The 16,361-nt window shown below is 36.1% G+C and overlaps 1 protein-coding gene and 1 long non-coding RNA gene across 15 annotated transcripts in view; one reads left to right on the top strand and one right to left on the bottom strand.

Moving 5' to 3' along the window:
- The window catches only part of col12a1b (collagen, type XII, alpha 1b), a 243,441-nt gene that overhangs the window by 208,668 nt on the left and 18,412 nt on the right, over positions 1 to 16,361 (top strand). For all 14 annotated transcript variants that reach the window (XM_087298610.1, XM_087298613.1, XM_087298609.1 and 11 more), the window contains 4 exons: positions 6,941 to 6,994; positions 12,111 to 12,164; positions 15,411 to 15,464; positions 15,592 to 15,663. In XM_087298610.1, the coding sequence (XP_087154736.1) occupies positions 6,941 to 6,994; positions 12,111 to 12,164; positions 15,411 to 15,464; positions 15,592 to 15,663 (234 nt within the window). The remainder of the gene's footprint in view (positions 1 to 6,940; positions 6,995 to 12,110; positions 12,165 to 15,410; positions 15,465 to 15,591; positions 15,664 to 16,361) is intronic.
- LOC147839496 (uncharacterized) lies at positions 4,296 to 9,418 on the bottom strand. Its single transcript, XR_015519199.1, has 3 exons — positions 6,758 to 9,418; positions 6,078 to 6,433; positions 4,296 to 5,186 (listed from the first exon to the last, which is right to left on the bottom strand). It is a non-coding gene; the product is annotated as an uncharacterized LOC147839496 (long non-coding RNA).

Genomic DNA, 16,361 nt, shown 5'->3' with positions numbered 1-16,361 from the left:
CAAGAATCCATTGTCTCCTCGCACAGTCGGATGTCAGTAGTCGGCCGTAAATCCCTCCGCACACCAAACAGGGATTATTCAGGCTATTTATTATAGATGTGGCGGAGGCATAATTATGGCAGCGAGCTCCAGATTCAGCATTCCTCCGTGTCTGGGGGCTTTACACTCATCAGAGCACTTAAAACCGCCTGATCCTGCTGCTAGCTCACAAATCTCCCTGGATTTACTCCCCTCTCGGTTTCAGCTGCTGTGTTTTAGTGCTGTTTGCAAGCAATCACTGTTATTATTGCTCATACTTGGGTTAAGAATTTGAGGCAAACCAAAAAGACTAAGTGTTAAATGTCTGAGTGTAAGTTGCTCTGTTTGAGGGAAAACTTAAATCTTCTGGCTTAATGGGTGGCAAGTAGTTTAGCGCTGCATGATATGGCGAAACCATCTGTTATTGTAATATTACACAAAAGGTTGGATTTAATCAAATAATATATATAATAAAGTATATACAGTTGAAGTTGAAGTTTATTTTTTCCCCCAATTTCTGTTTAACGGGGAGCTGATTTTTTTTCTACACATTTCTAAACATACTAGTTTTAATAACGCATTTCTAATAACTGATTTATTTGATCTGTCATGATGACAGTAAATAATATTAGACTAGATATTTTTCAAGACACTTCTATACAGCTTAAAGTGAAATTTAAAGGCTTAACTGGGTTAATTAGGTTAACTAGGCAAGTCATTGTATAACGAAGGTTTGTTATGAATTTCAAGAAAAAATATAGCTTAAACAGGCTAATAATTTTGTCCCTAAAATGGTGTTTAAAAAAATTAAAACTGCTTTCATTCTAGCCGAAATAAAACAAATAAGACTCTCTCTTGAAGAAAAAATATTATCAGACATACTGTGAACATCTCCTTGCACTGATAAACATCATTTGGGAAATGTTTAAAAAAGAAGAAAAAAATTTGAAGGGGGCGAATAATTCTGACTTTAACTATATATATATATATATATATATATATATATATATATATATATATATATATATATATATATATATATATATATATATATATAGTTATTTATCTATGTTATTTATACATATAGTTATTTATCTATGTTATTTCAGCCTAGAATTATTTGATTTGCATGCTTTAAAGGGCCATGAACCAAACCAATGATCAAAGATTTGCCTAAAAGCATAGGATTTCAGGAATCTTTTAGGATTTCCAAAATGTCTCGGATAACAAAATCGTGGCTGAAATCTCACAGTGTAAGCAGGGCTTTAGCCTACATTGTTGCGAAACGTAGGATACATTGCTCTGGGGTACATTACATTGCGCATTTCAGGTGATAAATCCACTAGAGGGCGCTTGTGTTAGGGTACGTTATACATGTCAGATACACATCCTGCATGTTAATGAGAAGACAGGGCTTTTCATACAGATCAGATAGCAAATCACTGAGCTAAACCTTCACTAAATCCAACTAAAAGTCTTTTTAAAAACAAACGCAAGAGAAAAGTTCTGCACGGCTACATAGTTTTACCCCAATTTTACATTGCTTTTTTAGTTTTTGTGGAAGCCTGCTTTACCAGACTTAAACACTCTGCAACACAAATACAACACCATACAAGGCAAGCTTCTGAGCAAACTGACCACAGGAGAAAAGTTGTCCAAATGAAGATAAATACGTGATGGAAACATTAAAAAAAAAAAAAAAAAACTTTTAGCAACAAAAGGTTTTGTTTGGTGGTCTCTTTTTTTAAAAGTGTTTTGTGTTCAATATTAAATATTTTGTAGTATTTATTAAGTGTTGTGCACAAAGAACTATGCAAAATAACCATTCATTCATCAATAATATGTCCCTGTTAATATCATTAGTGTCATAAAATTCAAACTGCAGTCAAACATATGCTGAAGTATGTTTTCGGGGTTTCACCAAAAAAAAAAAAATAAAAAAAAATTTAAAAAAAATCAGGCTGTGTTTTTCCAAAGAGCCTGTGTTATATTATTCACTTAACAATAGTCACAGTACAAAATATTAGTGTGATTTTAATTTTATTTCTCATGCAGATGCACTCAAACAAATCCATCCCAATCACTCAAGAAGGATTGTTGATTTCTAAGTTTGATCTCCAGTCATCTGGTGCAGATTTCAGTGTTTATTCCTGTATTGATGTGTTCCCATTACATCGACAGGTTTTTTCAATATCATGCAGCCCTAATGTTGATATTTTAATCGTGAATTTACATAATTTGGAATTCTGTGTTAAAGACATGCACACATTATTTGCTAATGCTTGAATTTTTGTTGTTTACAAGTTATGAGTACACTCTAAAAGATGCTGGGTTATTTCAACTTAATTCTGAGTATATTAGGGACTAATCCTAATTTTTTTAAATTAAATTATTATGACCAAATTAAACCAAATGTTTAGTTTAGTCCATAATAAATAACACAGCATTTCTTAGGGTGTAAGATTTAGTGGCATGCAAAAGATCTGCTTTGCTTATGAAATTTTGTTGAAGGTTTGTTATACTGTAGGTACATATCAGAGTAAATAAGTCTACAACCCTAAAACATTTGAACCCCAGTATTTGCTGCTTGCAGCGAACATATCCTGCTGCAATATTTTACAGCAACACCCTGACAAGCATCCACAACACTCTAGAAATTTGCATTTCCACTTGTTTTGTTTGGCTACAAGAAACACATTTAAAAGCTGTTATTCATTCAAGTTATTTGGAATGTGATTTGATTTCAGGCTGTATGACAAATATAGTCATTATTTCAAAGGGGTGTAATGATTTTCTATAAGGACAGTAATAAAGCGTAAAACCCTAAAATGTTTGGACCCGGTTTTGCTGCTTGCAACTGTATACTTTTTTTTCTAGCATTTTTAATATGAGCATCAAATTTTTTCTCGACATTTAATCTATGACTCAAGCCATATTAATAATCCTAATCATCCAGAACACAAACTGCTGCAATTATATACAGCAACACCCTGGCAAGCATCCACAACACTATAGAAATTAGCATTTCCACTTGTTTTGTTTTGTTTGGCTGCAAAAAAAAAAAAGAAAAAAGAAAAAAAAAGACACATTTAAAAGCTGAAAAAGTTATTTGTAATGTGATTTGATTTCAGGCTGTATGACAAATATAGTCATTATTTCAAAGGGGTGTGATGGTTTTCTATTGGGACTGTAAATAAGCTTACAACCTTAAAATGTTTGAACCCGGTTATATATATATATATATATATATATATATATATATATATATATATATATATATATATATATATATATATATATATATATACAGTTGAAGTCAGTATTATTAGCCCCCTTTTGATTTTTTTTTCTTTTGTAAATATTTCACAAATGATGTTTAACAGAGCAAGGAAATTTTCACAGTATGTCTGATAATATTTTTTCTTCTGGAGAAAGTCTTATTTGTTTTATTTCGGCAAGAAAAAAAGCAGTTTAAAATTTATTTAAAGCCATTTTTGGGACAAAATTATCAGCCCCTTTAAGTTAATTTTTTTTTCGAAAGCGTAAAGAACAAACCATCGTTATACAATAACTTGCCTAATTACCCTAACTTGCCTATTTAACCTAATTAACCTAGTTAAGCCTTTAAATGTCACTTTAAGCTGTATAGAAGTGTCTTGAAAAATATCAAGTAAAATATTATTTACTGTCATCATGGCAAAGATAAAATAAATCAGTTATTAGAAATAAGTTTTTAAAACTATTATGCTTAGAAACGTGCTGAAACAATCTTCCCTCCATTAAACAGAAATTAGGGAAAAAAATAAACAGGGGCGCTAATAAGTCAGGAGGGCTAATAATTCTGACTTCAACTGTATATATATATATATATATATATATATATATATATATATATATATATATATATATATATATATATATATATATATTTATTTTATTTTTTTTTTTCTAGCATTTTTATATGAGCATCCTTTTTTTTATCTTGGCATTCTATCTATGACTCAAACCATATTAAGAAACCTTATCGTCCAGAACATACAGTTGAAGTCAGAATTATTAGCCCCCTTTATTTTTTTTTTGCGGAAAGTTTGAACACGCAATTTTTTACTAGGTATTTTTCAAGATACCAGTATTAAGCTTAAAGGTTCAGGACACCCTGGAGAACTTTTTTTTTTATATTAACAGATTTGTGTGTGTTGGGCATCAGTTAAGACAATGTTAGCACCTGTCAGCTTTAATTGTGGGGAAAACTGAATAATTTTGAGCTTTTGTCAGCTAATTTCAGCTTCCGGGTTTAAAATGATTTTTGGGGCGGGATCAAAATCGGCGACACAGCGCAGTACTGCAAGTGCAAAGATGACGCATCGGTTTCTCATTATTATTCATAGCGGAGTTTTCTTATCCTATAAGAAGAGCCGGCTGCTTAATTATTCATGAGACCTGCCAGACCTGCCAGTGTCAAGCCCGAGCAGTGAGACATGGACGGACACACGGCACAGTATTTAGCCGTTCATGAAGGCTCATATGCGTTTGTTTCCACGATCCACGGGGTTTGTTGCATGTTTTTCCCCGCGATTTTGTCAGGACCGATCATACAGCAAAGCTGTGTGTGTGCAGCAAGCATTTTTGTCGGGAGAGCAGCACGAGAATTAGAGAATGGCGGACGCTGTCTTTTATCAGGAGTTCGTTCACATTCAGACACATCGCCGTGCTGCTGTGTTTGCCTAAATCCTCCAGATTACCAGCAGGGATAATGGTTAAAATAGACAGGTCAGGAGACCTGCTGCACTGAGTCTGCTGGATACGGGGATTGAGGGAGAAGTCCTCATTTATAGTGTTTACATGAACACACTTATCTTTATAATGATATAAATTGTGGTTATGTGTATATGAAATTACGAATAACAAATGTAGCAGGGCATTAAATCACTGTTCATTTCTTTGCATTTTAACTTTGTAAACTATAAACTCATGCGTCTCCTCACGGTTTGTCTCATTTTGTGAGCTAACTGACAACAACAGTTATTCGCTCCCCTTCTCCCCCGCTGGCCACGCCCACTCCTGCCCGATGCTCACGGAGCTCCACGCCCACTAATCATGCATCTTTTGAAAAAATTCTGAAGTAGACTTTAACCAAAATTGGGGGGTGTCATGGCCCTTTAAGGTGACTGTTACGTCCTTTTAGATGTTAATATTAAACTAGGAGTAGATGACATAACATACATTAGTTTAATGTGTGTGACAAGCGGATAGAGAAAGAAATAAACTGAACCAAATAATCACTGCAATTATTTATTGCCCATATATCCAATGAAAACCAGTGAAAATATATTATACAGTGAAAGAAAAATATTTACAATGATTAAATAATGAATTACCTGGGGGGAGAGGAAGTAGTTGAATGTGCTTAAATCAAAGAAATAAATATAACAAAACTCAGTAACTGTTTTCGCCAAACTAAACTAAATATGAAAAGAAAAGCATGAAAGGAAACATCTTCAACGTACCAAACGTCTTAACTAAACTGCTCTAACTAAAAACAAAACATACAGAAAACAGCACATTCTCCTGTACCTAATGAACTAATACAAAATATCAATCTGAGTGTTGTATATGTATATCGCGCGACTTACTCACTCCTACACCTCTCCAAGGCATCACTCAAACATGTCAGTTAACTGGACAATTTCACAAGCATTGTTAAATCGCAAACTTTAGACAAGAGCATTAAACAAGCAAAACACATTCTCTCAGACTAGCCCTCGCAAGAGAGACTGTCCTCACAGAGACCCACAGAAAGAATAAGAGCGAGAAGTGGCGAGAAGGAAAGAGACAGAGAGAGAGAGATCGCCATTGCAGTTTGGGCTCGGCTTTTAAACGCTACGCCAACCAGCGATTGGTGGCGCAAACCCAGCGTCAGCGGCCAACGTCATCAGCACGAAATGCGGATCCTCCAATGCCGTTCGTACCTGTAACACATGCATGAAACGACACACCCACATACAAACGAACGCACACACTTATCCAAAATACGTTCTGCGAGCGAACGTTACAGTGACTTTTAAAGGCTTAACTATTTTAATTATGCAAGTAAGGGTGATTAGACAAGTCATCGTACAACGATAGTTTATTCTGTAGACAATTTAAATTTAAAAAACAAATATTGCTTTAGGGGGCTAGTAATATTCACCTTAAAATGGTTTTTAAAAAAATTAAAATTGCTTTTATTCTAGCCGAAATAAAACAAATAAGACCTTCTCCAGAAGCAAAAATATTATAGGAAATACTGTGCAAATTTCCTTGCTCTGTTAAACATCGTTTAGGAAATATTCTTAATATTCGAAAAAAATCACAGGAGGGCGAAGAATTTTGACTTTAACTGTGTCTCAATTATATCCCAATACCTTGGCATCCTCTATACCAGTGGTTCTCAAACTGTGGTACGTGTACCACTAGTGGTACGCAGGCTTCCTTCTAGTGGTACACGGAGGAATGAAATATGTCATGTACATGCTACACACATTTCAAAATTTACCGAAATTATGTATATAATATGCCATATGTGACATATAGCCTATATTTCTGAGGAAATCTGCCACGTTTTTTTTAACCATGCAGAGTTGTAGCTGCTTTACTGGGCCTACTACGCTACTGTATTTCAATACTGCTCATTTTGGTGGTACTTGGAGAAACAAATTGTTTCTGAGGTGGTACTTGATAAAAAAGGTTTGAGAACCACTGCTCTATACATATACTTTTCCATCTTTTTTGCTTTGTTTTTAGAGTAAGAAAATCTCTCAGATCACTCATGCCTTGTTCTCTGACTTGATATATAGTTTCAATTTTGTTTTGTTCTCATTGAAGCTCCTTATCAAAAAGTTTGGATGCTTATTTGACAGCCCCTTTTCCTTTTTTCGCACAGGGTCGTCAAGGTCCGAAGGGGGATCCAGGCGATGCTGGCTTACCTGGACAGAAAGTAAGTGTTTCTCTGGAGAGCCGCCGAGTGTTAGAGGGAAACAGGAGGATTATTCCTCTCTCTGCTACCTCTCTGGACCCGCTCCATGTGGCAAACGTTAGATCATAACTCAGGAGGGGGGAATGCTGGGAGAACAACAGTTGTAGATCACGCCACCAGATAAAATGTAGGCTGTGGCTGTAATTTAACCCAGTTCCTAATCAGTGCCACTTAGTGGTTCTCCAATAAAATCGTTTTTGTTGGACTGTTTGGAGCTGGAGCTTCTCTGGAAAGGGAATTAAGTCATTGAGTTTTGGTTTTGTAGAGGTAGCACGTACAATTTAAAAAGCCCTTAGTTGAATTTAATTTAAATAAAAAACTGAGTTAAGCTATTGTTTCAAAAGTGATTAGTTGATTTGATCTAATAAAAGTGAGAACTCTGCGGACCCGGTACCGTCATCGACTTTCGCTTTCAGATTTAAAGGGCTAGCATTGCACCAGACCCCCGTAAGTGGTGTCGTTTGAAAGCGTAGAATCTATATTTTATGCACATATGCATCACTTTGGTTTTTATCCTACTGTATAAAAGTTATTTACACTGAAATACACAGTATTTTGGATGCCCGAGCTGGGTATTTTACATTGGTTCATTTTCATATTTTTCATATGACACATGTACAAGTTATAGCTCAAATGAAAGCTCTTGCCGGTGCTCATACAGTTCTGGCATTCTTTTTACTGAATTATATTCACATATCAAACAGTTGTTGAATGAGTTGTGGTGTTTCCATGGCGTAGAAATGTTAACAATACATTTATGATCAATAAGCAGCCCCAGATAGCACAGACAGCTGTCATCTCTTACCTTATGCTGTGCCCTTCAGGGCCATTTCTCCTCTGTTTTGAGGTGATGTGCATAAGTATTCCTTTTATATGTCTGATGTGGTTCAAACACAGTGAATTATGTTTGATCAAACAAAAGAACAGTGAAATATGAAAACAATGATCGATCCCTGTGGCTTGTACAGCACCTCTCATCATATGGAATGCAGTAACTTCTGCATAGATTATGGTGGAGACATTTTTCTTTTTTCCTATGATGACAGAAATGTGCAAGAACCACCAAAATTAATTACAGCATGCTAGACCACACAGAACCTAAAAGAGACACTTTCAAATTTGAGTTTATAAAAAAAAAATACAAAAAGCGCCTCTTTTTTTAGGTGTTTATTATAACACAGACGACATTTACAGTTATTTTAAACACTTTCAATGGTGTTTTATGAAAATTCAAAGAGTTTTCTTTAAAATGATACCAAATTTTTGCATTTACACCTCTGCATGTGGATTTGGGAAGCTTTTAAATTTGGGTAGGCAAAATCCAGGCGGAAATCCCCAAATAGCAGCAGAGTTTAAGTGGTTAAATAAACTGAATCGGCTGTGGTGTATGTGTGTGTGAATGCGAGAGAGTACGGGTGTTTCCCAGAACTGGGTTGCAGCTGTGTAAAATACATGCTGGATAAGCTGGCAGTTCATTTTGCAGTGATAAATAAGGGACTAAGCCAAAGGAAAAGGTATTATCCTATGTAAGAGATTGAAAAGGCGGTTTAAATTGGTTTGGGTTGCACTATACATTTTATTACTTATATGATTTTATTTCTTTCATGCTGCCTAAAAGGAGATGTTTAGAAGAATGCTCAGAGATCTCTTAATCAATTAGACCCAAATGAGACATCACACTTAATACAGTTGTTCACCCACAAATGAACATGTACTCACAGTTTACTCTCCCTCAAGTTATTCCATACCTTCACGAGTTTCCTTTTTCTGTTGAACACAGAAGAAGCTATATGGAAACCTGAAACCACTGACTTCATTACAAAGATAAACACAAACTATGTAAGTCAATCAATCTTTCGCCGGGAGATTTCAGTGGCTGAACAACACGTCTGTGCATTAGTCATTTATAACAGAACACAATCTAACATAAGCTTAGCCTGACTAAAATAGTGTTAAAACAGAACATTACCTGTCTAACAGTAATACTTTAGGCATGGTGTCGTCCTTCCTCCAGCGTGCAAAAGTAACTCCAATACTGATTCAGGGTTTTTTGAAAGTTTCAATTCAGCATTTGATTTCACCGCGTCTGTGATTGTCTCGTGAACGCGCGAATGGCGGAGCTGCGTGAACAGAGATGCGCAGAAGTCCGAATCTGCATTTGCTGACAGACAGTTTCAGCTACTTATCGGAGTTATGGTAATTATCGGCCTGACAATATTTAATTGGATGAACATTTTTTACTTTTATGCTTTACCCAGAATTTTAAAATACATATAAATACATTTAGATAACTTACTTTAGTCATTACTATTGGACTGTGATGCACAACAAAACAAAACAAGTTTCTGAAGACAATCAACTACTGCACCTTTAAGGATTAACCTTAAAAAAACAAAGAGTTTCTATAGAAGAAGAAATATAACTGGAAATAAATTACGTTTTTCTTGCATTACTTAAGTAAAAAATTACTTGGGAAATAGTTGAAATATAATAAAATATTCATAAGGGGGTTGATTATTTTTTTATAGAGTCAAGCCCAAAATTATTTATACCTCTATATCTATCTATCTATCTATCTATCTATCTATCTATCTATCTATCTATCTATCTATCTATCTGTCTGTCTGTCTGTCTGTCTGTCTGTCTGTCTGTCTGTCTGTCTGTCTGTCTGTCTGTCTGTCTGTCTGTCTGTCTGTCTGTCTGTCTGTCTGTCTGTCTGTCTGTCTATCTATATATATATATGAGCAATATTACACTTATAGCAGTGTGATATGGCTGTATATCGGCACTGGTGGAGGGCGTGCGATGACACGAGGCCGCAGGCGGAGTGCCTTAGTGCTCCCATCAGTGCCGATATACAGCCGCATCGCACTGCTACGAGTGTGATATTGCATTTATACAACAGTTTGACGGCATAATTGTGTATATAAAAACAACACGGAAAGTCTCAAAAACCCTCTTGTATGAGGAACTACTTTCTTCCACGTTGGATTCAAATCATAAGCTCACAGTAAAACAGCTGAGCGTGCATCTTTTAAACTTTAGATCTGTAGTGTCTGCTTTTTGCTGGCTGTATGTGGGTGGAGTAATACACAAAGGGTAAAGAGGCTGTAAGGGTGCTTATATTACTTTAATATATCACGGCTATCAGCCAATCAGATTCGAGAACCAGACAGAACTCTTGTATATATATATATATATATATATATATATATATATATATATATATATATATATATATATATATATATATATATTTATATACTCAGATTAAACATCTAATTAATTTAGTAATAAATAAATCACTGTTGGGCGGCATGGTAGCTTAGAGGGTAGCACTGTTTCCTCACAGCAAGAAGGTTGCTGGTCCCTGAGAATTTGCATGTCCTCCGGGTGCTCCGATTTCCCCCACAGTCCATACACTGGACATTGGTCAATGGAATCAACTAAATTGACCATAGTGTATGAGTGTGTGTGTTAATGTGAGAGTGTATGGGTGTTGCATCCGCTGTGTAAAACATATGCTGGATAAGTTGGCGGTTCATTCATGTCGTGGATGAGCATGTGTGTGTGTTTGTATGGGTGTTCCCCAGTACTGGGTTGCGACTGGAAGGGCATCGGCTACTTAAAAAATATGCCAGAATAGTTGGCCATCATTTCGCTGTGGCGACCCCTGATTAATAAGAGAATAAGCCGAAGGAAAATGATTGAATTAATGAATAAATCACTGTTCAATGAGACTTGAAAGCTGCAAAACGAGATGATAACTAACAAATAAATAACTTTAATTTCTATTAATACTTATAGTCTGTTCCCTAGTACTGGGTTGCAGCTGGAAAAGCATTCCAAGTTGGTTGATAAGTTGGTTGTTCATTCCACTCTGGCGACCCCAGATTAATAAAGAGACTAAGCCGAAAGGAAATTGAATGAATGAGTGAATGACTTATAGTCTGTTTATAGTCAGTTTTCATTCTGTATGATGTCAGAAGGCTCATGGACTTCATTCATTCAGTCATTCATTTTCTTGTCGGCTTAGTCCCTTTATTAATCCGGGGTCACCACAGCGGAATGAACCGCCAACTTATCCAGCAAGTTTTTATGCAGCGGATGCCCTTCCAGCCGCAACCCATCTCTGGGATACCACACACACACTCATACACTATGAACAATTTAGCCTACCCAATTCACTTGTACCGCAAGTCTTTGGACTGTGGTCCGGAGCACCCGGAGTAAACCTACGCGAAGGCAGGGAGAACATGCAAACTCCACACAGAAACGCCAACTGAGCCGAGGTTCGAACCAGCGACCTTCTTGCTGTGAGGCGACAGCACTACCTACTGCGCCACTGCCTCGCCTCATGGACTTCATGTATTTTGATTTTTCTCATTTGTCAAACATGAAAGACTCCATTATTAAAACAAAAGAACGCTTCATCTATAAAACGTTTGGAAGATTTTCAGGGCGATTATCATCATAAGACAAATCAGATCATTCACAGTGCAAACACAGACGTGAACGCTAATGTGAGGCAACAACTAGTTCCTGAGAACAAAAAAACATTGGCAGCATTCAGCGGATCCTGTTTAAAAGCAGACGAGACGTTTATTTGACTTAATTAACCAATTAAAAGTGAACGAAGGCAGGGGTTGTTGTGACTGCGCCGCGTGGTGATTTTGTAAGTCCTCCAGGATGAACTGTGTGATACTGGATCCGTCTTAATGAAGAGGCGGGCAGGTGAAGGAGCTGCTATAACAACATGCATTTAATGACTTGCAGAGAATGCAGCCGGGGTTTATAACGGCCAGTAAAACGGATCTGGAATATATTAAGTGCCCTGTAAATCTAATGCCAAGACATCAAAGGAGGCGCAGCATTGACAATGAGAAAGAAAAGCCAGCTAGAACGAAACGCAGGGATGTGTTGTGTGTTGAGGGGGAATCGCTTGTGTAAAGTAGAGTATCGTTTGTTTGGTCGGAGGTAAGCGACCTGTGCTAATGTGAAACCGGTGTGAGGTTTTGGCAAGTGGATTGTTGCTTTAAGCTTATGTTTTTTTTTTTTCTTTCATTCTTTCTCTTAGGGTCCACCAGGACCTACTGGTGCCATCGGGCCTGTCGGACCAGCTGGAATACGGGTGAGTGAACACGTTACTGGGAATCTCTGGAAAATGGCACTGAATGATTTGTTGTCATATATCACCCCATTTCCTGGTGTTGGGTTGCAGCTGGAAGGGCATTCGCTGTGCAAAACGTATGCTGGATAAGTTGGTGGTTCATTCCGCTGTGGTGATCCCTGATTAATAAAGGGACTAATCTGAAAAGAAAACGAATGAATGAATGAATGTCACCCCAAAAAGAAAAGAACTATGCTATGACTCTAACTACATTGATAATGTTTTTGGTATAAGCTAGACATACAGTTAAAGTCAGAAATATTAGCCCCCCTTTGCATTTTTTTTCTTTTTTAAATATTTCCCAAATGATATTTAACAGAGCAAGGAAATTTCCATAGTATGTCTGATAATATTTTTTCTTCTGGAGAAAGTCTTATTTGTTTTATTTCGGCTAGAATAAGAGCAATTTTTAATTTTTTTAATGCTATTTTAAGGTAAAAACTATAAGCCCCTTTAAGCTATATTTTTTCGATAGTCTACAGAACAAACCATCGTTATAAAATAACTTGCCTAGTTACCCTAACCTGCCTAGTTAACCTAATTAACATAGTTAAGCCTTTAAATGTCACTTTAAGCTGTAAAGAAGTGTCTTTAAAAGTATCTAGTCAAATAGTATGTACTGTCATCATAGCAAAGATAAAATAAATCAGTTATTAGAGATGAGTTATTAAAACTATTATGTTTAGAAATGTGTTGAACAAATTTTTAAACAGAAATTGAGGAAGAAAATAAACAGGGGGGCTAATAATTCAGGGGGACTAATAATTCAGACTTTAACTTTATGTAAACAAAGTCCATATGTAATATATTCAAGTCACACTTAGCAAATTATCATTTTGAGACCAGGCATGATATACTCCATGTCTAATTGGACATTCTAGGTTGACTCATTTGTATTTACTGAATAATGAAGCAGCACCTAAATGTAATTACTGCCAGGCTGCTCTTACCATCAAACGTATTTCGTTGGAATGTGGAGTTTGAATACCATTAGACAACATATGTAGTACTTTGATGGACATTTTTAAAAAGGTACAACCAGGAAGAATCTTAAATTATTTATCAAAAAATAACTGAAAAATCATATTTAACTTTGATTATTTTGTGTGTGAATTTTATTTATTTATATCCTATATATTTGTCTAAGTAATTTTATTGTAATACGAATTTGTTTTTATCATGTAATATATTATATATAAATGTCCATTTTGACATGAAATAAGTTGCTTATGTGGCAACAAAAACGATAAATAATAAATTAATAATAATAAATATATTAAATTCAGCTACCTTTATTTATACAGTTAAAGTCAGAATTATTCGCCCCCTGTGAATTTTATTTATTTTTTTTAAATATTTCCTAAATTTTTACAGTGGCACTTTTGTTTATTATGGTACTATATATTGTCTGTATTCATTGTGAAATGGATAAAAACATTTCTTTTCAAAGATGGTGTATTGATATATGCTGAGCATTGAGCACAAACAATAGCGCCGTCAAAGCTGGACATTAAAGGTGCAGTAGGTGATCTTCCACAATGCCAACAGCTTAGCAAAAATCTCTGAATCACAGTCCCTCCCCTGCCGTCTAGAGCCACGCCTCCTGAAACACGAGCACCGCAAAAGAACCCTCTCTCATGTGTTAAAAGCGACTAGTGCTTGTCCGGCGGCGTGCAAGCCAAACTGATATGCTAGATCAGAGCGAATATTTAGAGTTGCATGGTAAACAATATAGGCAGAGACTAGGTGGAATAGCGCTATTTACTTGTGTTTTGTTGTTAAACTAATTAAAATCTACATTACGATGCTGTAAAAGGTCCCATATGAAACTGAAAATAGTCTTATCAATCTTTCATGGGAAGATTTTAGTCGCTGAACAACACTTCTGTGAATATATAACTCATTTGTAACAACAACATCTTACGTTACATCAGCTTTGCGTGAAGCTAAAACAGTTTTAAACTGAACATTACCTGTCTAAGAGAAATCCTTCAGACATGGTGTCATCCTTTCTCCAGCGTGCAAAGGTTACTCCAATATTGATTCAGGTTTTTAAAAAGTTTTGATTTAGCAATTCAATTCAATTCAATTCAGCTTTATTTGTATAGCGCTTTTACAATGTAGATTGTGTCAAAGCAGCTTCACATAAATGGTCATAGTAACTGGAACAGTGTGGTTCAGTAACTGGAACAGTGTGGTTCAGGTTTTAGTGTTTAAGTTCAGTTCAGTTCAGTTTAGCTCAGTTCAGTGTGATTTAATCATTACTGAGAGTTCAAACACTGAAGAGCAAATTCATCGATGCGTAGCTCTACCAATCCTGAACCATGCGAGGCAGTGGCGACAGCGGAGAGGGAAAAACAACTTCACCTGATGGGAGTGAAGAAAAAAAACCTTGAGAGAACCAGACTCAGTTGGGCATGACCATTTTAATTTCTCCGCTGGCCAAAAGTCTTGTGCAGAACTTCATTCGCCGTGGTTTATGCTGGAAGATGGCCTCAATGAAGACTCGTCTGTCCCTGGAGCGTCGCTGGAATCAGACACATGTTCTCCATGTAGCAGTTGTTTAACGATCTCTCCCACTCTCGTGAACACGCAAGCACAAACGGCGGTCGGCGGAGATGCGTACAAACGGCTGCGCAGTTGTTCAAATCTGCATTTGCTGACCTACTTATCTGAATTATGAGAGATGTCGGCCTGTCTCTATTTAATTTGATGAACATTTTTTAGTTTTATGCCTTACTCAGAATATAAAAATACATATAAAAACATTTAGATCATTTACTATAATCATTACTATTAGACTGTGAAGAGACTTTCAACCAGCACAACAACAAATGTTTCTGAAGACAATCACATACTGCACCTTTAATATTGTTGTTATTATTGGGAATTCTGGTTCTTGCTACTTTTAAATGTGCTTTATGTGTAATATTGCGTTGTTATTGTGAGTTACAGTATGAGTTACTCCTAAACGTATCTTTAATAAAAATATCACCGTCTGTAACAATCAAACAAAAAAAAGTGTAAAATCTCAACAGCCTCTCAATAACCCTTGAAACATTGAGACAATCATTTTCATCAAGCGGTGAAACCCAACACAGATGTTTCTTTTTTCTGAGACTCATTACCTTGATTTCTGTGGGTGAGAACGTGCACGTCTAATCTGTGTAATCAGTCGAGTTTAATCAATGTATATCCTCAACGCAGGGACCCCCAGGGAAGGAGGGGCCGGTGGGACCCATGGGCCCTCAAGGAGCAATGGTATGTTCTTGATGAGAAGGAGGAGGAGGAGGGAGTGTTGTTAAGTTTGTTTTCTTTTGCTCAGATGTGAGACTGCATCGCACACATCTGTTTTGCTGAAGACCAGCGCTGTTTTGCTTTTGTTCAGGGACCCCCAGGAGCCCCTGGAATGCCCGGACCTGCTGGAAAGCCTGGAAAGAATGGAGATACAGGTGTTCCGGTATGAACCTTTTTGTTTTTCATAGACACACAAACAGCATTGACACTAATACATTCAATTAGTCGAAATGCACATTGAGGAAGGAAAGAAACGAACAAACATCTCTTTGAAGGCATCATTCACTCAAAAATGAATATTTACTCACCTTCAGGTGATATTTTGAAGAAAGTTAAAAGGGAAATACTATGGAAGTCAATGGTTACCGGTTTCTAACATTTTTCTAAATATTTTCTTTCATCTCTTAAACACAAAAGAAGATATGTCTAAAAAAGGATGAAAACCTGTAACCATTGACTTCCATAGTATTTGTCTAATAATCATTTTCTAATAATCTTCTTTTGTGTTTAAGAGATAAAAAAAGATATTTTGAAAAATGTTGGCAGCCTGTAACCATTGACTTCTAAAGTAATAAAGACAAATACTATGGAAGTCAATGGTTACAGGTTTCCAACATTTTTCTAAATATCTTCTTTTGTGTATAAGAGATGAAAAATTATATTTTGAAAAATGTTGGCAACCTGTAACCATTGACTTCTATAGTAAGAAAGACAAATACTATGGAAGTCGATGGTTACAGGTTTTCCTCCTTTTTAGGCATATCTTCTTTTGTGTTCAGGAGATGAAAGAAGATATTTTGAGAAATGTTAGAAACTGGTAACCATTGACTTTCATAGTAGGAAAAGCAAATACTATGGAAG

This window comes from Danio rerio, chromosome 20 (genome assembly GCF_052040795.2).
Source record: "Danio rerio strain M-AB ecotype USA chromosome 20, GRCz13ab, whole genome shotgun sequence".
NCBI lineage: Eukaryota > Metazoa > Chordata > Actinopteri > Cypriniformes > Danionidae > Danio > Danio rerio.
This window is presented reverse-complemented; position numbering and strand designations above follow the sequence as displayed.